The sequence below is a fragment of the Pleurodeles waltl genome, chromosome 3_1 (genome assembly GCF_031143425.1).
Source record: "Pleurodeles waltl isolate 20211129_DDA chromosome 3_1, aPleWal1.hap1.20221129, whole genome shotgun sequence".
Taxonomy (NCBI): Eukaryota; Metazoa; Chordata; class Amphibia; order Caudata; family Salamandridae; genus Pleurodeles; species Pleurodeles waltl.
In genome coordinates this window covers 1,997,562,874-1,997,583,703 of record NC_090440.1, presented here as the reverse complement: position 1 = coordinate 1,997,583,703, position 20,830 = coordinate 1,997,562,874, and the positions used below count along the sequence as shown (strand labels likewise).

The window sequence follows — 20,830 nt, the reverse complement described above, 5'->3', positions numbered from 1 at the left end:
GATCATAGTAGTAAACTGAGATTCGGGTGAGCCAGGAGAGGTAGGGGGAAGAGCTTAGGCAGGGTTATTTTGGAGATCATAGAAGTAGAATCTGTTTGAGATGATTCAGAGATTAGGGATGGAGGACAGAATGATAGAGGTAAAGGTTGATGGGGAGACAGAGTGAAGATTTTTTCTTTTTTTATATAATTTATTTTCCTCTTGCACAGTAGGACTAAAGTAATAAATAGATATGTGAATACATAGTAAAGGAATATATGTGTAAGGAATATAATAATGGATATACTACTTTGAAATTTTAAGTTGTGTTGTATAAACACAGAATTTCAAGCTTAGCAATATTTGAGGTTAATTTATTTGTGTACTTTTCTAGCATTATTTTACCTTTCCTCAATTTTCCATAGCGAGATGCTTGCTCATTAAATTAGGATGACATTTGCTCATTGCGATAGTTAAAATGAAAGTAGGGATTCATAAGTATCTAACCTAACAACCTTTCTAGGAACTTAGCAATGATCTATGAACAAGTTAAGCACAGGATAGTATACACATATATATGTATACACAGACACATACATTGTATACATACCTGTATGTACATATATGCACACATACTCACACACACATATATATATATATATATACACACACACACACACACACACACACACACACACACGTACATTTAACTGTGAATATACATTTGTTAAACAGGCTTAAAGGGTATGTACATATTTTATTATTATGAAATAGTAATTATATATATTTTTCAAAGAAATACACACATATACACACATAATCAGATTATAAATGTTTACCAACACAGGCATATGCAGTCTGTTTGGATATGGTGGTTATGAAGGAAAGAGCCAACTCTTGAGTAGTCTTCTGAAGACATGATAGCTATCCGTGGATCTTATATTTAAGGTAATGAATTCCAGTTTGGCTGCTTGCACAGAGAAGGGTGTACAACTTATAGTCTTTTTCTTGTATAGTGGTGTTTCAAGGCGGGGTGCTAATCTTGAGCGGAGGTTTCTTTGTTGAATGTAATTGGTGATTTTATTCCTGGTGAAAGGTGGTCCTGTTCCATGTATTGCTTTGTGGGTGATACAAAACAGGTTGAAGGCGAATCTTCTGGCAACTGGTAACCAATGTAGTGGCTTCAAGGCAGGGGCGATGTGGGCTTGAGGATTTATATGTAGTATTAGTCTGCCAGCCAAGTTTGAATGTGTCATAGTTTTTTCATAGTAGATAGAGATGATCCATGGTAGAGGCCATTGGCGTAATCTACTTTAGACAATACAAGTGAGCTAGTAGCCTGGACCTTGTGTGGAAATTTAAGGTGGGAGGGAGGATGTATCGCAGTTTCCAAGGCGATGAAGCTTGATGGTGCTAATTTGTCCACTTGGGCATTCATTGTTAACTTGGAGTACATGGTAATTTCAAGGTTTTTAACTTCCTTAGATACTTGAGGAGGTGGACCCAAATCGTCAGGCCAGGCACACAGTGGGTCACTCTTTTCCAGTCACCACATGTGAATATTTACGTTTTGGAAGCATTTAGTTTGAGATGGCTCTAAGCCATCTACTGACCAACGATTCTAAGGCAACTGAAGATTTGCGAGTCTGCAATGTTTCTGGGGCATTCCAATTTAAGGACCATTTGTGTCTCATCTGCATAGTTGTAGCAAGAGAGTTGAAGTTAATCGATCAATTCTGGTAATGGCATGATGTAGATGTTGAAAAGCATAGGCGAGATGATTGATCCTTGAGGGACCCCTGCTTTTGTGAAGCAGGGTTTGTACAAGAAAGGGGGAGAACAGATGACGTTTGTTCTGTTTTGAAAGTAGGACATGATCCAGTCCAGAGCAGTTTCTTCTATGCCAGCTTTGTGGAGTCTTAATTAGGATGTCATGGTCAACAGTGTCAAAGGCAGCTGAGAGGTCCAAGAGAAGTAGTGCATCAGCTCCATTGCGGTTGATTGGTTTTTTAAGATCATCCCAGATTGTGATTAGTGCAGATTCAGTGCCTCTCCCTGGGTGGTATCCAGTTTGGTAGTCTGAAAGTATGGAGTTATCTTCAATGAATTGTGACATCTGGGTGAATACCACTCTTTCTATCAGTTTGAAAGGTCCATTTGTAGTTGGTCTGTAGTTGTTGGGGGGTCCCGTGAGTCCAGGTTTTTAAATCTTTTTTTTATAAATGGCATATGTATGCCTTTTTAAGGCCTTCAGGAAAGATTCCCGTAGCTAAAGAATTTTTGATGATTCTTCTTACAGGTGTGGCAGCAGAAGAAGATAAAAGAATGTTCTTGAAGATGTTCACTGGACAAGGGTCTGAAGGCCTGCCATAAATTAACTTTGTGATATCTGTTTGAAGGAGTGCAGACAGGGGGCGTAGTCAGAACAATGAAGAATGTAAAAATATCTTCATTTTTTTTTTCTTTTTTCACATATTTCAATGATGCCTCGTATGTCTTGATAACAGCAATATCAAATAACGAAATGGTTACTTGCCAGTCGGAGTAGATTTGCAGCTTGAGGAGTTTTCTGAATTCATATGCTCTGCATTATTCTACCATCTAGTGGTTTGGTCCGGAATGAACTTTTCTCGTTCTTTCTTCTTTGTTGCGGGCATCGATGAGGACAATTAGGTGGTACGTCCATCCCTTGAGTGATGTCTGATGGTGTTGCAGAACTTCCTGTGCGTAGTCGATACCCTTTTTTCCCCCCCTCTCCCTCCTGGTTGCATTTTCTCTCATTTCTGGGGAGGCGGGTAGGTCGCATGTGAATCCAGAAAACTCTTCAAGCTGCAAGACTACTCCTACTGGTAAGTAACTATTTCGTTTTGCAGCATGAATCCTTTTCTGGATTCCCATTCTGTGCATTACATTATATAGCGGTATCCCTTCTGTGGGTTGGTGGCGATGAAATGAGGAAGTGTTAGCAAACAGGTGTTGTAGCACATTCTGTCTCATCTTGTTCATTTGAATGTGAGCACAATGTTTTGCAAAGGTGTGTGGTGACGCCCACATTGCTGCTGCACAGATTGCGTCCATGTGTACATTTGCTAAGAATGCCAGTGTTACTCTCTTTTCCCTAGTTGTGTGGGCTTTCTGGTATGTGGGAAGTGTCATCCACGCCCTGGAATAGCAGGTCTGTATTATTTCTACTATCCATCTTGAGATTAGTTACTGGGAAAATCTTGGTTCGCTTGGCATAGGAAACAAACAACTGAATGCCTTTACGGAACTTTCGTTTCTTGCAAATATTACATTAAAGCCATCCTTACATCCAACATATGGAGAGCACTTTCAGTCTACCTTAAGTTCTTTGCAGAAAGTTGGTAATTATATGCTGTGGTTGAAATGAAAGTGGGTCACTACTTTGGGCATAAACTGTAGGTTGGTTCTAAGACACACCTTGCCCTTAAGTATTTGTAGGTATTGTTCTGGTATCGTTAGTGCTTGAAGCTCGCTAACTCTGCATAGTGATGTGATTGCAATTAGAAATGCTGTTTTGAGTGTGAGTGATTTGAGGTCCGTTTTGTGCATAGGTTCAAATGGGTCTGTCATTATCTGTGTTAGCTCGATGTTTTAAGTGCCACAATGGTGCTGGTACTGATCTGCTTGGTGCAACTCATTTAGAACCCACCAAGAACCTCTTCAAAACAGGAGATGTGATGAAATTGCTACATGAAATGCCTCTGGTGTAAGTTACTACTGCTGCAGGTGTACCTTTAACAATGTATAGGTTATTCCGTTATCTAACAGGTGAGTGAGGTATTTCAAAACAGTTTCCTGCTTTGTCATGGTCTCCATCTTTCTGTTATCTGAGCACCAGTGAATGTATCTGCTCCTTTTTGCAGTGTAACATTTCCTTGTGCTTGCGTTCCTTGCCTCTTAGGATTTCCATTGTTCTGGGCTGCAGCCGAAGACGCCCGAACTCTAGATATTTAGGAGCCAGTCTGCTAGGCTGAGTGTTACTGGCTCTGATGGGCACACTTTCCCCTCTTGCAGTGTCAGTAGATCTTCTTCTGCTTTGATTGTGATCATTTGTCCCCTGGACATCTCTAGAAGGTCCGAGTACCAAGTCTGTCTGGCCCACTGTGGGATTAGGAGGAAAAGTCTTGTCCCTGGTTGTCTGGATTTATCCAGCACCTTTGATAAAAGGGACATATACAAATCTCCCTGACCAGTTGATTGACAGGGCTTTCCCTTCTGACTGGTGGTGGGGAACCCAGGAGGCAAAGTGTTGGCTGTTTGTTGTTGCGAACAGGAATGTTCTTGATCTCCCCTAGACCTTGAAAATTTGTTCCAGTGTCTCTTGCTTTAGTTCCCATTCGTGGGAGCTATTTTCCGGTCTGCTTAGTTTGTCCATATCCATGATCTGTATTGCTGGTAGGAGGACTGTTGTAGTGTGATCTTCCTTGCTATTTCCCATTTCCCTATTTCTTGGGCCAGTTTACTCAGGGTGAACAATTTTGTGCCTTCCCGTTTGTTGAGATAAAACATGGCTACTATTTTGTCTGTTTGTATTAGTACGATCTTGCCTGTTGTGTGTGCCTGGAAAGTCTTAAGGGCTAGGAAAACTGTCTTCATTTCCAGGCAGCTAATGTTTTTCAGTGCATCTGAGATGTTCCACTGCCCCCGTACCTTCAAGTTGCTTGTGTGCTACCCAACCTTTATGGGATGCATCCGTTGGGATGGTCACCACTGGAGTTTGTGCTTTGAATGGTCTCCCTAAAGTGGAGTTTTTTTGATTTGAACCATTGTATCTCCTCTGTATTTTAGCTGTGACAACCACCAGATCCTCCCAACTCAAAGGGACTTGTGACTACTTGTGGCAAATCCATTCCTGGAAGGGGCTCATGTGCAGTCTCGCTTGTGTTATGAGTGGTATGTATGATGCCACAATGCCCACTAGCTCCATGACAGGGCTCACTGGCAGAGATCGATCTCTTGGTAGAAGTGAATCTGCCCTCTGACCACCTTTGCTCTCCTTTTTATTGGGTATGATTGTGCTGTTCTTGAGTTTAAGGTTGCTCCCAACACCACCTTTACCTGTTCTGGTTGTGGTGACTTCTTGAGGTTTATTGTGATGTACAGTTGTTGCAGTGTGGCCATCATCGTTTGAATATCCCTTTAGCAATTTTGTTTTGATTGTGCTTTCGCTAGCAAATCGTCTAAGTATGGGTAGACATGGATATGCTGTCATCTTAAGTGTGCTGCGAGACACATGGGGCTGATTTAATGCTGAGTGGTAGCACTGAATTGGCAGTGCACCTTGTCCAATACAAATCGGAGGACTTTTGTTTTCTTGGTTCATAAGTAAGTGTAGGTAGGTGTCCTCTAGATCTAAGGTTGGCATATAGTTCCCCTTCCTTAGGGGTGGAATTACTCTCTGAAGTGTTGTCATCTTGAAGTGTTGCGTACGAATGAATTTGTTTAGGACTCTGGAGTCCATAATTGGTCTCAGAGTTAGAGCTAGTTTCAGGACCAGGAAATAAGGTGAGTAGTTTCCTTTGTTTGCTTTCCTTGTTGGTGCCCATTCCATGGATTTCTTTCTTTTGTCTTTTTTTTTTGTCTTTTTTTTTTTAAAGAGTTCCTCGACTTCTTTGCTGAGATGTGTGCTGTCTTGTTCTTGAATTTTTTTTTTGGTTAAGGAGGAATTCATGGTGGTTCCTTGATTAATTCTGTTAAGTATCCGTGATGCATCACGTTCAAAATCCAATTGTCTGAGGAGATTTGTCCCCCCCCCCCACTTCTGTGGATAATCTCCTATTCTGCCTCCCACTGTTTTTTTGTGGTGGCATGTTTTGTTCTTGGGCACGACACTTGCTGGTTGTTCTTCCCCTTTTCGAGGGTCTGGCCTCTTCCCCTCCCTCATCCACAGAAGCGCTGCCTAGCAGGGTGTAGCCACTGTTGGAAGGATGTGTGCTGCATGGCTTGACATGAGATGCCTTGCGGCTGCTGCTGTTGTGCCACTGCGAATGGTGCTATGCAAGTGGGCCTTCTGGATGCTGTTACTCCTCTTCTGAAGAAACCTCTGAATTGTAGTGGCCCCATTGTCCCTACAGTCTCGTTATATTATTTGATTTGTTGCAGGGACTCATCCAATGCCGGTCCAAACAGGGCGTCTACAGTGTACAGCATGTTAATTATGGAGGCTTGCACCTCTGCTTGAACCCAGAAACTCATAGCCAAGCATGTCTTCCAAGTACGGTACCCATGCATATCTGCCTGCTGGCAGTGTCTGCTGCATCCAAGGCTGATTTCAGGTAGGAGTTGGTATTGTATCTCCCCTCTTGTGCCACTGCCTTGGTCCTCTTCTTGCACATCTCTGGGTCATCTAATCACGGATGTCCATACCTTTTCAAAAGGGTGTTTGAACAGGAAATCCACCACTGGGTTGCAGCCTCCCTCTTCATTTTCCTTCCCACCAGGCCCAATCTTTTACATTCCTTTTTCAGGCAGTGCATAGCTATGTGCACTGTTTCTCTTCCTGGCAGTTCCAACGTTGACTGGTTCAGCAGAAGTGTTTTCCCGGATGTACTTGGAATCTGGAGTAGATATTTATTTTCTAGGTGTAACAGCCCTTGGCTAGTACACGGTTTGCCGCTTTCCCTTGGTCCAATATGCCAGGGAGCATGGGTAAATAAAGGTTCCCCTTGTTTGATGGCATTAAGGTATCAAGGAGAAAACATGTCTTCTTTTTCCTCCTCTAACTGGACCCCATAAGTCTCTGCAGCCCTCTTTTTGAGGCTGTTGTAGAAGGATAGGTCATCTGGTGGAGATGGCTCAAAGGGTAGACGTCCAGCTTGTGCTATAATTCTTCCTCAAAGCCTTTTGTCGCTTCAGCCACATCAAGTTCATAGAACTTTTCCTGCTCCTCTTTGGGAGGCTCTGGTGTTGCTGGGACCTCCAAGGCAAATTTGGAGTCCACAGTTGACATAGAAGGCTTGGTTGGGATCCAAAATTCCCTCAAGGAGTTGTTGAACTCCTACTTCCTTTGCAGGAGTGTGACCATTTTGGCCTCAAGCATTCTCTTCTTTCTTTCAACCTCTAGTGCCTTTTTTTCAGCGTTCAGCATTGGTGAAGGTCACTTTTACGGTGTCATTAGGTCTACCGTCTTCACCCTCACTGCCGCTCAAATGGGTTGAATCATCGACGGTGTCTTGCCTCCATCATTATCCTTCGTTCGGGATCTCTGTGGCTCTTTGGGTTTTGACTGGCCTTCGGTCGAAGAGGGTTTTAACGTCAAGGCTGCCTTGTAAGACTTGTTATCCAGGAGTTTTGGTCAGGGCCGTTTAGAGGTTTTGTTACCTTAGGCAGCTTCTTTTAGGCATCCTTCTCTGACTTTTTCGCCGTTTATTTTTTGCGGCGTCAGCCACATAGATCTCAACGTCCAACTCCCCTTCATGTGCGGTCTCGGCTTCTTCGACATTCTCCTTGTCGTTGCTGGACAGGCTGAGTTCCTTCGGTGAAACCTGCGTCTTTTGAATGGTGGCCATGGTGGTATAGGGTTCAGCCTCTGTCTTTGACATACCTTTAGTGTCTTGGGTACGAATACAGTACAGACCTTGCAGTTCACATCTTGGTGGTCTTTGGGAGACACAGATTGCATCCCCCCCCCGTGAGGGTCTCTCAAGGCAAACTTGTGGTGGCAGTTGGTGCAGAATTTAAAGGAGCTGTTTTCAATGACCCATACCCACCTTCATTCTCTGACCATATGGCTGGTACAGACTGGGTGCCCTGTTGGGTGGAACAGAGAAAGGTCTCGTCTCTCTCTCATCATCATCCCTCTCGCAGTCTTCGGCAAATCGGTTGATTTTCTTCAAAAACATTTGATTTCGCTAGAAACTTTTCTAAGCTTCTCGGTTGCTTCCAGACCCAATGGTGAAAAAAAGAATCTGAAGAAGAGGACTATACACAGAAAGTTACAGGATGCTGTCATACGCGAGACAGGGGGATGGACATACGACCAAATGGTGGTCGACGCCGCCCACAAAAAGGGGGAAGGGGAAAAAAAAAAAAAGAGAAAGGCAATAATTCCGGGACCAACCACTAAATGGTGGAGTAATGCACACCATGGTAATCCAGAAAAGGATTCATGCTGCTAAGGTGTGGATTTTACTGTAAAATGTAGTCTGCACAATCAATTCAGTAATATTAGCACAGATCATAAAACTGTGGCAAAATCACTTTTTACAGTGCACTGTCCATTTGCTGAGGAGTACATGAAAAATATAAACTATATGTTTGTTAAATCTGAACGGCCCAAGGAATCTTGTTGGTTGGAGCCAGGCAACCCTTACCCTCAATGGCTGGACAGTAGAACACGCTGAACTACATTATCAGTTGTCAGCATTTTTCTTTTCCGTAACATGCCAATTCTCTTCAGTCATGCTCATGCAGGGACAAATCGATCCCAAGGCACGATGTTCAACACTGCTGATCTCAGCCTCATGACTGTGGGGTTATCAAAAATTTAGGAGTTTTCGATGGGTTCAAAGTGCATCACTAGCAATAAACTGGGTACAGAGCATTTTGAAAATGTTGAAAGTAACTGTAAGCTAAATGCCTATTTAGGACATCTTTCGTTTGGTCACAGGTATAAAACCTAGGTTGTATGAAAACATACAACAGGCTTGTACTGTTAAAATCTAGATATCCTAAGTGAACAAAGCGGGCTCTGTTTAAACTATCTCAAAATGAGATAATGAGATCGGCACCAAACACACACCCTCGGCAGCACAGGAGCAGCTTGGTGAGGGGGGTGCAAACTTAGCATTGGGTTCCCTATGCTTTTCAAAAGAGGGACCCCGGGGGTCACAAAGATGCTGCAGGCTAGGTCGAGGGGGTCTGTTCAACAAAACCACAAGCTGCATAAAGTGGAGGGCCGCCTGCTGAACGTTGCTGGACCAGTGGTCAGATTCCCCAAGGTAAGGGGGTGTGGATGTAGGGGTACCTTTAGGCGTCAGGAATCTTCATTCGGTTCTGTCGCAGTCAGGGGGGTCCTCCGGAATTAGGCTGCAGGTGTCATATTGGACAGAAGGAGTCAACCCCAGGTGGACGCTAGGACAGAATCGCCTGGGGACCAGCTCTAGTCATTTGGGCCTCGTGGACACAGACCATGGAGGTCGGGTGCAGAGTGGGCAGGACTCGCGGATCTTGGGCAGGTCTGGAATCATTTGCTGGAGTTTCTTTCTGGACAGGGTCGCTGTCCAGGGAATACCTTGGTCCTCTGGGGTGCAGGAAGTCCTCTTGAGGCTTTTAGGAGGTCGCTGGTCCAGCCTTTCTGTAGCACGGATTCAGAAGCTGGAGACAGGCCTGCAGGACTGGGCCAAATCACAAGTTAGGTTCAGGTGAGCCATTAAATCCTGGATGTAGGGATGTTACAGGGGTCAAAGGGAAGTAGCCAGTGGCTACTGTCCCTGAGGGTGACTACACCCTTCTGGTGTCCACTCCCTTTGGGGAGGAAGACAGAGACCTAACCCTATTGGTTTCTGTCCTCCAAACCAAGATGGAGGATTTTGCAAGGAAGGGCGTCACCTCTCCTTGTTTTTCCTAAGTATCCCGCTGGACTTGCTGCCAAAAGTGGGGCTTTATCCAGGGGGTGGGCATTTTCACTAGTTGGAGTGCCCTGGGGCGCTGTAACAGGAGGCCTGAGCCTTTGAGGCTCACTGCTAAGTGTTATAGTTCCTGTAAAAGAGAGGTGGGGGGGAGGGGGGAGGCGGAGGAAGAGGAGGGAGAGGCGTGTAACGCACCTCTACCCAGTGCAGGCTTTGTTTTTAGCCTCAAAGCACAAAGGCTTTCACCCTATGGGGTCAGAAACTTGCCTCTTAGTGGCAGACTGGCACAGACTTGTCAGTCCTGCACTAAAGGATTGAGTAAAATATAGGAGGCATCTCCAAGATGCCCTCTAGGTGCATTTTTCAATAAATCCAACACTGGCATCAGTGTGGATTTATTGTGCTGATAAGTTTGATACAAAACTTCCCAGACTTCAGTGAAGCCATCATGGAACTTCGTAATGACAAACTCCCAGCCCATGTCCTCAGTATGGGCTTAGACACAGTAGGGGCATATTGCTCATGCAGCTTTGCCCTCGCCTATGGTATAATGCACCCTGCCTTACGGCTGTAAGACCTGCTAGAGGGGTGGCTTAACTATGTCACAGGCAGTGGGTTGTGGGCATCGCACCCTGAGAGGGGTGCCATGTTAATTGTCTTTCTCCCCACCAATACACAGAAGCTGCATTGGCAGTGTGCATGTGTTTGGGGAGGGGCCCTCAAGGTGGCACAATACATGCTGCAGCCCCTAGCGGCCCTCCCGGGTCACATGACACCTGGTACCTTTACAAGGGACTTAGTTGTGTGCCAGGGGTGTGCCAATTATGGAACAATGGTACAGTTTAAGGGAAAGAACAGGTGCTAGGGCCTGGTTAGCAGGATCCCAGCACACCCTCAGCAAAGTTAGCATCGGATATCAGGCAAAAAGTGGGGAGGTTTTGCAAACAAGGGGCCAGTTTCCTACACTAAGGTCTGAATGTCTAGGTGTCACCATCCTTGGTCCTCATTGGCTGGCCAGTACAACATGCCCATCAAGAGGTTGGTCAGATTTTTAGCTTTTTTTCTTCAAAACAGGACATGTGCCTGTGTGTTAACCGCTGGTTAACCAAGTGACCAAACGTGCAACTTTCAGCATGAAAATACTATGCAGGATATTTGCTTGCTGAGTCAATCCCACTAGGTTGCGTCCTCAAGAGCGCTAGTCTTGTCATGTTTCAGCTATACAAACAGGTTTTATACTGAGCTCATAAGACACCAAAACAAATTGTAATAGATCCAGAATGCTGGAGCTAGACAAGTACTAAACTTGTGAAAGGCAACTACATCACCTCTGCCTTAAATACTGCACTCTTAGTGCCTATCTGACTGGAACATTACTCTGCAATCACCTTGGTTTCATGAAGGTAAGAAACATAGCTTTTTATTAAAACTTAAAACTAACCTGAAACAACCTACAGGTTTATATGACTAGGGTCACTGCAGAACATAAAATGAAAAGACAATCTTCTCCAGAATTTAATTTTCAAGCCATTTAGGGTTTTTTCTTTTCCTAAATTTCGTTTTATTTTTGAAGGGGTGGGTTATGTAGGAAGTTGGCTCTGTATGTACTATTTCAAAGTAAGAAATATCATGCACAGAGTCCAAGGGTTCCCCTTAGAGGTAAGATAGTGGCAAGAGATAATTCTAATGCTCTATTTTGTGGTAGTGCGTTCCAGCAGTACGCTTATCAGAGGGTAGTGTTAAGCATTTGTTGTACACACACAGGCAATAAATGAGGAACACACACAGTCAGACAATTCCAGGCCAATAGGCTTTTATATAGAAAAATATATTTTCTTAGTTTATTTTAAGAACCACAGGTTCAAGATTTACAAGTAATACTTCAAACGAAAGGTATTTCACTCCGGTATCTTAGGAACTTCGACTCAACACAATATCATGTACAGTTTTAGATTTTTTTTTTTTAAACTAGACAGTGCAATTTTCAACAGTTCCTGGGGGAGGTAAGTTTTGCAGGTAAGTAAAACACCTACAGGGTTCAAAGTTGGGTCCAAGGTAGCCCACCGTTGGGGGTTCAGGGCAACCCCAAAGTTACCACACCAGCAGCTCAGGGCCAGTCAGGTGCAGAGGTCGAAGTGGTGCCCAAAACACGTAGGCTTCAATGGAGAAGGGGGTGCCCCAGTTCCAGTCTGCTAGCAGGTAAGTACCTGCGATTTCAGAGGGCAGACCAGGGGGTTTTGTAGGGCACCGGAGATGATGGGGGGGGGGCAACAAGTCAGCACAAGAAGTACACCCTCAGCGGCACAGGGGAGGCAGGGTGCAGAGTGCAAACAGGCGTCTGGTTTGTAATAGGTTTCAATGGGAGACCCAGGGGTCTCTTCAGCGAAGCAGGCAGGCAAGGGGGGGGGGGGGCTCCTCGGGGTAGCCCCCACCTAGGCAAGGGAGAGGGCCACCTGGGGGTCGCTTCTGCACTGGAGGTCGGATCCTTCAGGTCCTGGGGGCTGCGGGTGCAGTGTCTTTACCAGGCGTCGGGTTCTTTGAAGCAGGCAGTCGCGGTCAGGGGGAGCCTCTGGATTTCCTCTGCAGGCGTCGCTGTGGGGGCTCAGGGGGGTCAACTCTAGCTACTCACGGGCTCGCAGTCGCCGGGGAGTCCTCCCTGTGGTGTTCTTTCTCCGCAGGTCAAGCAGGGGGCGTCGGGTGCAGAGTGGAAAGTCTCAAACTTCCGGCGGGAAAAGTGGAGTCCTTTAAAAGTTGTTTCTTTGTTGCAAGTTTCAGTCTTTGTGGAACAGGGCCGCTGTCCTCACGAGTTCTTGGTCCTTTTAGATGCTGGGTAGTCCTCTGAGGCTTCAGAGGTCGCTGGACCCTGGGGGATGCGTCGCTGTTGCCGTTTTTCTCAAATTGGGAGACAGGCCGGTAGGGGTGGGGCCAAAGCAGTCGGTGTCTCCGTCTTCTCTGCAGGGCTTCAGGTCAGCAGTCCTTCATCTTCAGGTTGCAGGAATATATCTTCCTAGGTTCTGGGGGGCCCTAAATACTCAATTTAGGGGTGTGTTTAGGTCTGGGGGGTTAGTAGCCAATGGCTACTAGCCCTGAGGGTGGCTACACCCTCTTTGTGCCTCATCCCAAGGGGAGGGGGCACATGCCTAATCCTATTGGGGGAATCCTCCATCTGCAAGATGGATGATTTCTAAAAGTCAGAGTCACCTCAGCTCAGGACACCTTAGGGTTTGTCCTGACTGGCCAGTGACTCCTCCTTGTTTTTCTCATTATCTACTCCGGCCTTGCCGCCAAAAGTGGGTCCGTGCCCGGAGGAGGCAGGCATCTCCACTAGCTGGGATGCCCTGTGGCGCTGTAACAAAGGGGGTGAGCCTTTGAGGCTCACCGCCAGGTGTTACTGTTCCTGCAGGGGGAGGTGAGAAGCACCTCCACCCAGTACAGGCTTTGTTACTAGCCACAGACTGACAAAGGCACTCTCCCCATGTGGCCAGCAACATGTCTGGTGTGTGGCAGGCTGGTAAAACGAGTCAGCCCATACTGGAAGTCAGGTATGTTTTCAGGGGGCATCTCTAAGATGCCCTCTGGGGTGTATTTCACAATAAAATGTACACTGGCATCAGTGTGCATTTATTGTGCTGGGAAGTTTGATACCAAACTTCACAGTTTTCAGTGTAGCCATTATGGTGCTGTGGAGTTCGTGTTTGACAGACTCCCAGACCATATACTCTTATGGCTACCCTGCACTTACAATGTCTAAGGTTTTGCTTAGACACTGTAGGGGCATAGTGCTCATGCACCTATGCCCTCACCTGTGGTATAGTGCCCCTGCCTTAGGGCTGTAAGGCCTGCTAGAGGGGTGACTTATCTATGCCATAGGCAGTGTGAGGTTGGCATGGCACCCTGAGGGGAGTGCCATGTCGACTTAGTCATTTTCTCCCCACCAGCACACACAAGCTGGCAAGCAGTGTGCATGCGCTGAGTGAGGGGTCCCCAGGGTGGCATAAGACATGCTGCAGCCCTTAGAGATCTTCCCTGGCATCAGGGCCCTTGGTAACAGGTGTACCAGTTACAAGGGACTTACCTGGATGCCAGGGTGTGCCAATTATGAAAACAAAGGTACAGTTTAGGGAAAGAACACTGGTGCTGGGGACTGGTTAGCAGGCCTCAGCACACTTTCAAATCATAACTTGGCATCAGCAAAGGCAAAAAGTCAGGGGGTAACCATGCCAAGGAGGCATTTCCTTACAGGTTAAGAATAGAGGATACAAAGGCGTTGTTCTGCAGACTTTCCTGTGCAAGTTATCTGGGGTTGCATCCTTGTCTAAATTCCCTTTCACCACATACAGATTCGTCTTGATCCTTGTGCTGAATCAGTGATATCCAAATGGCTCATGGCACCTGATTTTATTCTTTGCAAGTGTGACTTCCAACCATTCGTGCTTAAAGACCTACTCAGAGGATGGTAAATATTTGCTCATGGATGCTTCAATGAACCATGTGGACGTTTTTCAGTCTTCCCCCAGACAGTTACATTGGAACTACTGTGTCTGATCATCATTTCATTTGGTTGCAGAGAAGTCATCCACTGAATCCAGGAAGTTTGGCAAGCTGTAGCATCAACAAACACATGTTCACATTTACATATTTGATCAGCATATTTTTCTAAGAGTGCTTCCCCCAAAACATGTACTGACATGTTAAAAGAATTGCAGGTACAAAGAAGAATCATTTGCTTTACTTCCCACATTTAGTTTTTTTATTTATCCCCATTTCCCATAATGAACCAGTCACATTATATTACTTTAACTAAAGTACTGATTATACTTTTCTTGTAAATTGTTAATCCAGATTCCGCCACAGCAAATAAAGGCAAAGCTAAAGTTTGAGAAGGCCGCATACAAGGACATTTGTTTTTGTTCTGAACTTATCTGCTGAATAAGCAAGTATAAATGCTTGATATGGTCAGATATGAACAGACAAAACCATGTAGCTCTAAGTCAGTGGACTTTCCTTTTCATACTACTCTATGTGTGTATGAATACAGAATATTAGAGCGCAAAACTAAATAGAGACACAAAAGGTCTATGTTGAGCGCAGGGAACAAACAGGAAAGGAACTAACCACAGACAGGTGGAAGATAGGGAAGATGATGGGGGGGTGGCATAGAGGATGTGGTGGTGCATGGCAGTCATTTTGCCTACACAAGATTAAAAGGTGATAACTTAAGCATCTTGTATGGAACCAGACGTTGTGCACCAAGGCTGGACAGCCCTGGTGCAGAGTGTAGATAAAATTAACAGCTTATGTTTTTTTTTTTTTTTTTAAAAGCACCCAAATTGTTAAGGCTGGACACTGTACTTCTCTGTACATTCTCTGGAAGAAGTATGATGAATAACGGATTCAGAAAAACAGAGGGGATATTTTGCAAATTTTTTCATGTTTTGAGGCATGGATACCCTTTCAGTGGAAAGTCAATGTATTCAGATAACTGTGCTCACAACACACACGTATTACCTACAGTATTATGCCAATATGCAACAGTTGCAGTTCTAGAACATCTTACACACACACTTACCACTGAGATACTCAAGAATGAGGTAGAGTTTTCCACCAGTTTGAAAGGCATAAATGAGATCTACAATAAATGGGTGTTTCACCTCTTCTAGAATATTTCTTTCAGCTTTTGTGTGAGCCGTGTCTTTTGCATTTCTCACAATCATGGCCTGCAAAGGAAAGGACAAGCTCATTAAAAACTGAAGACTTATTATTTTATTGGATAACAAAGTAACAAAATCAACAGCTAAACAGACAATTAAGTTGAGCTGATGGGAGAAACCATTAATAATTCAGATCAGCAAACGAGGTGTCAGAAGACCATAATGTGCTTGAGCCTTGTTATCTAGCACTTAACTCAAAGTATTTGAATTAATCACAGAAACAATCCAAGCACCACTGCTAACACCTTTCAAAGAAAGAAAAGAACTCCCAATTAAATCACTGTGGAAAGGGATTTTCCCCCCGCCCCCATCAGTAACCATCCCCTTCCCCAAGCCGCCTCTTACCCTACATCAGCCCAATTCACAGGCCCTCCTATCTAACATTAACACTTTTAAAAACAAAAAAAAAGCTGGTTGTTTCCCACATAACTATTTCCATGCAAACCATCCTACCTCTAAATTTTTAAACTGCCAGTTACGGATGGTGATGCTGAATCTTGCCTTAGGCTAGGGGGGAGGAGAAGGGGGCTTCTGGAATGGTGAACTACTCAGAAATCAGCAGGGTGCACAGTGGCAGAACAGCAGGAGTGTTTTACAGACCCGGATAAAAAAAGCTATTTCGCACCAGATGGAGCAAAGATAGAAAGCCTCGTATTAAAAGAGACTTCAGTTTTTCAGGCTACAAATAAGATGCTATAATATAACATTTAAGGCATCTTAGACTAACTTTCTCAGTAGTGGCATTTACAAAGCCCATGCCTTTTCCCACCAGCACTCTGTGATAAACAAGGACCAGTATTTTAAGTAAGATGACAAATTTGCTAAACTTCATTTCCATCTACTAAGTTGTATTGCCTGTTGGTGGAAATGGCCCTTTCTGCAGGGTTGTCCCCAAACGTTTCGTCTTCCTCCTCTTATTTTTCTGACCCTCTTTTTGTTGGCTTTATGACTCTGGGCACTTTATCACTGCTAACCAGTGCTAAAGTGTATGTGCTCTCTCTTCTAAAACATGATATGACTGGCTTACACCTGTTTGGCCTATTAAATATACCAACAAGTCCCTTGTAAAGTGGTATACCATATACCCAGGGCCTGTAAATTAAATGCAGAAGTAGCCCTTAAAACCTGTCTCGGGCCTGTCACTGCAGTGCCTGCGTGCTCAATTTACTGCCACACTGGCTTGCCATTTAAAACTACTTGCCAAGGCCTACACTCCCTTTTTACTACACCTAAGTCACATCTAAGGTAGTCCCTAGCTAGCCCTATGGGCAGGGTGCTGTGTTTATAAAAGGTAGCACATGTACTTTTATGTTTTACATGTCGCCGCAGTGACAACCGACTCATTTTTCACTACCGTGAGGGACGCTCGCCTCAAAGGTTGGCTTTGTGAATTCCCATATACGTTTTTAGGTTGTAATTTATGATCTGAAAGGAGTAACATGGACATGTTTGTAATGGTAGTAAAAAATCCTGTTTACTATTTTATGTGGAATTTGCATTACTATTTTAGAAATGCCATTTAGAAATTGGGGTGTGGCTTGGCCTAAGCCAAGATGGCCGCAGCTTGAGACTGCTCTAACCCCACCATCCCTCCAGACATCCGCCTGTATCCTAGCAGAGGTGGCCCCCATTGTGAGTGCCTGGAGGTACGGAACACTTTGAGACCCACCAGGCACTGCAGCTGCTGAGGAAAGTGAGATACCGAATCCTGGGCCTAGTGGCTGCGCATCCCGGCGGACCGCAGACATTGGAGGGACCCGGCAGCAATGCCAGGGGCGTGACTCCCCTGCCTCTCCTCCCGACATTACTAAGAGGTCTTGTTTCTGGGCACCTCAGAGACCCTTGGCTACCACTGTCGCACACATCCAGGTGCATTGCGATGCAGTGGAGAGGCAGGCCTCCAATCTGAGCTTTGAGGAGGCCTACCACGAGGAAGGCGGGCTGCTCCAGACCGCTAGCATTGAGAGAATGCTGACCAGCGGCTGGAGTGGTCGAGGGCGCCATTCCTGAGTCGGCTTGGTCCTGAAGAGTATGGGCCTGATGCCGGCTGGAGCTGATGATAGGAGCAGGAGCTCCAGCGTCCCAAGGAGGGAGAGAAATGGGAGGGCACCCCACTCCCCCAACCACCTAACCAAGATGAGGTTGCCCTGAGGGGCCCAGGGGTAAGGGGGGCCGGGAGCCCATGAAAGGAACAGACTGTGCAGTGAGGTTGGGGGCATAATCGCTGAGGATGAAGAGAGGTGCCCAGTGAGGCCATCCGGGCCTGTGTAGTCGCACCGCTTTACATTACAGGATTCCTTTCCCTATAAAAAGACTAGGCCTCTCACTTGCACTGGCGCAGCTCTCCCCCAGCCCTGCTGGAAGTGGGCAACCTGCACTGGGTCCCATAATGCCGAGAGGCAGTTGAGACAGGTGGGACCCGGTGTGGGGAGGTGGTGAACGGCCCTGGTGGCACAAAGTGTCTACTCACACTGGGGCCTTTAGGATCCACAGGTGCTTTGGGGCTCCTACAAGACTGTTGGTTCTGGACTGTAGCCTTCTCACCAGTTCACCCTGCTGTAAGCCACAGCCACAATGGCGAAATCAAAGGGATTTCCCCAAACCCCCACACACAGACACAATCCAACCTAATGGATAAATACCCTGTAACCTACCACCCATGAACGTTGAGGAGTTGGGGCATGGGACGCCCATGGTGCAGGATCCCTCCTTGGGTGCCATTATGGCTGCCATTCAAGACCTCTAACACCCTCTTGAACTAAAGATAGATGCAGTGACAGTTGATGACACCCTCCTGAAGGCGGACTTCCAAACATATTGGAAAAAGTCACAACTGCTCAATCGCACATTCACATGCTTCAAGCCACTGCGAAGCAGACTGAAGACCAGGTTTAATTTCTCACTAAACAAAATGCAGTCACAACCGCCAAACTAGAGGATCAGGAGGGAAGGGCCAGAAGAAATAATATCAGAGTCGGGTGGGGTCAAGGGGCCCAGTGTAGACCTCTTCCCGCACAGGGCACCCATTCCGCACAGAGACCGAGATGCCATATTTATGGGGTCAGTTCCCTTGGCAATCTACCTTATCAGAACTCCGTGATACGCTTCTTTCCAAACTTTACCCTCCAGGTACAACACAAATGCTGGGGTTTCGACAAGGTTAAAAAGGTGCTCCGAGCTAATGAGATTAAATATAGGTTACTCTACCCTGCAAAACTGTGAGTACTTTTAGAGGAGAAGTCGTGGTACTTCACCACGCCGGCGGAGGCTTGGGAATCGTTTGAGGGACAGTAGACACCCAGTGTGCAGTTCCCCCGGGGGTCAAAAAGGGAACCCCACTGGAGCAACACGGAGGGGATCAAATAGAAGGAAATAACAGTCAAGACTCAGGCAATGAAAAATCTAGAGTTTGAGAGCGAACTATGGAAGACGAGAGTGACGTAACTCCTTTGCATGTACTCAAAGTTACCTACAAGGAAGGGAAGTGGAGTTGCCCCACAGAGATGGACTCTGGGGCACTATTTAACTAAATAGCTTTCACGAGTTGAAAGTGCCAGTTTTTGCATTGTAATAAACTTTCAGATGCGGGAATATAAGACTGTCTTATCAAGTGGCAGCTTATCTGTCCTATTACCGCACAGCAAATTGTTGTTGCGGAGCTGGCCACTCCTTGATTGACTTCTTTCTTGTTATCTACTGGGCGACAGGCGCTCTGGTAGTTGGGGAGCTGGTGGACAATCACCTAAAGTGCAGAGTAGGAGGTTGGGGAGGAACTGGTTGTGGAAAGTTACAACACTATGTTTTGATTGCTTATACGGTTTGTTGCATTAGTGCTCAAATACATTGGGTATCATGGGGTAGACCACCAGAATTCTTGTGGGTGAGGGTGATATTATGCATTCAGGACTAGACAAGGGGTGAAACGCCCTATCCTGCGCTACAAAATGTTGTGCAACGTCAATGGCGTTGGCACCAAAATCAAACGCACCCTTGTTCTACAGTACATCCGCAGACACTCGCCAAACATCGTCCTATTACAGGAAACGCATCTTAAGGGTAACCGGTAAAAAGCCCTGGGTCGCTTAGGATACTTTCTTGTGGCCCACTCAGGCTTCGTCTGTAACTCCAGTGAGGCGAGCATCCTCATTACATCTTCAGTGCCATACACGCCACATAACACAGGGTACAATCCCTAGGCCGCTACGTGGCTAAGACGAGCACTTGGGAGGGCCACACTCTTAATCTCTGCTCAACTTACATACTGCTGTGACTCCATGCTGCCACTCTCCCAGCGGTCAGCACACTCCTGCTAGACTTGCCAATCGGGGTTCTGATACTCAGGGGAGACATGAATGCCACCATGACATCAGGCATGAACAGGATCTCTGGTTCCTAGGGTGGGATTGATAAAGCTGCCCTTCGGACCTTTGCAGAAGTGATGGGCCTAGTGGATCTATGGAGCGGACATCACCCATTGACGCAACAATATACACACTTGGTAGCACAATGAAGTTGTGAGAAACTGTTGTGGTGGCAGCACACAACAATTTCTCACAACTTCATTATCTATTCACCCACACTACAAATGTGGGTTATTTTCCTAGTGCTATGCACCTGGCGAGAGGTTTATCTGACCACGCCCCGGTTGAGGTGATGCTCACCAGTCTTCTGTGGAGCCAGTCGCAGGCCCCCAGGATAGATCTGTGGTGCCTAAAGGATGGATCGCTCAGTGAGAAGCTCCGGGAACGCATGGAGCAATACTTTCAGGAAAATGAGGGTACAATTGTCTTGGCCTGTACCCTATAGGAGGCCTTCAAGACGGTGCCAAGCGGCCGTGCCCAGGAGCTATAATGGGGGGCTGAGAAAGGAACGCCCTGGAGAAGTACATAGCTGATCTGGAATCAATGCTGTTAGACGAGGGAACACCCTACTCTGCACAGGTACATTGGCTTAGACTTCTCCAACAAGATCTTAAAGACCTGGCGGAAGACTCTGCCCGGTCCCAGGTGCTGGCCACGCAGCGACGCCTTTACGACATTGGTGAGAAGGACAGCAAGCTACTGGCCTTGTTAGATAGAAGAGAAAAAGGTAGAAACTGGGTGGTGGTGACCAAAGATGTAGACAGCGTGATTCACTCAACGAGGGGAAGCGATAGCAGAGGCCTTTGCGACATACTATGATTGTATATATGCTACAGCCAATGTGAGCACTGGCAAGGACTACACGGAAACTCTGGGAATATCGTTATCAAGACCCTATCTGAGACAACAGGAATGTGCCTGAGTTTGATCTAACGGTGGAGGAAGTGGGGAGTGATATCGGCGGACTGCAGTCCAGAAAGGCGGCAGGCTCCAACGGCTTTCCCCTGGAACTATATAAATGTGTGTCTGACAAAACGGCAAAGTATATCCTGGGTATGTTCCATGAGGCTTGCCACAAGGGTGTTCTTCCAGAGGATCAGAGACTAGCTACTATTGCTGTGGTCCCCCAGAGGGGTAAGCCACCCACTGAGTGTCACTATCTCACTCCTCAATGGAGAGGCTAAGG

The 20,830-nt window shown here is 46.1% G+C and overlaps 1 protein-coding gene across 2 annotated transcripts in view; it reads right to left on the bottom strand.

Moving 5' to 3' along the window:
- The window catches only part of RPS6KB1 (ribosomal protein S6 kinase B1), a 446,354-nt gene that overhangs the window by 318,853 nt on the left and 106,671 nt on the right, over window positions 1-20,830 (bottom strand). For both annotated transcript variants that reach the window (XM_069226434.1, XM_069226435.1), the window contains exon 5: window positions 15,142-15,289. In XM_069226434.1, coding sequence (XP_069082535.1) covers window positions 15,142-15,289 — 148 coding nt within the window. The remainder of the gene's footprint in view (window positions 1-15,141; window positions 15,290-20,830) is intronic.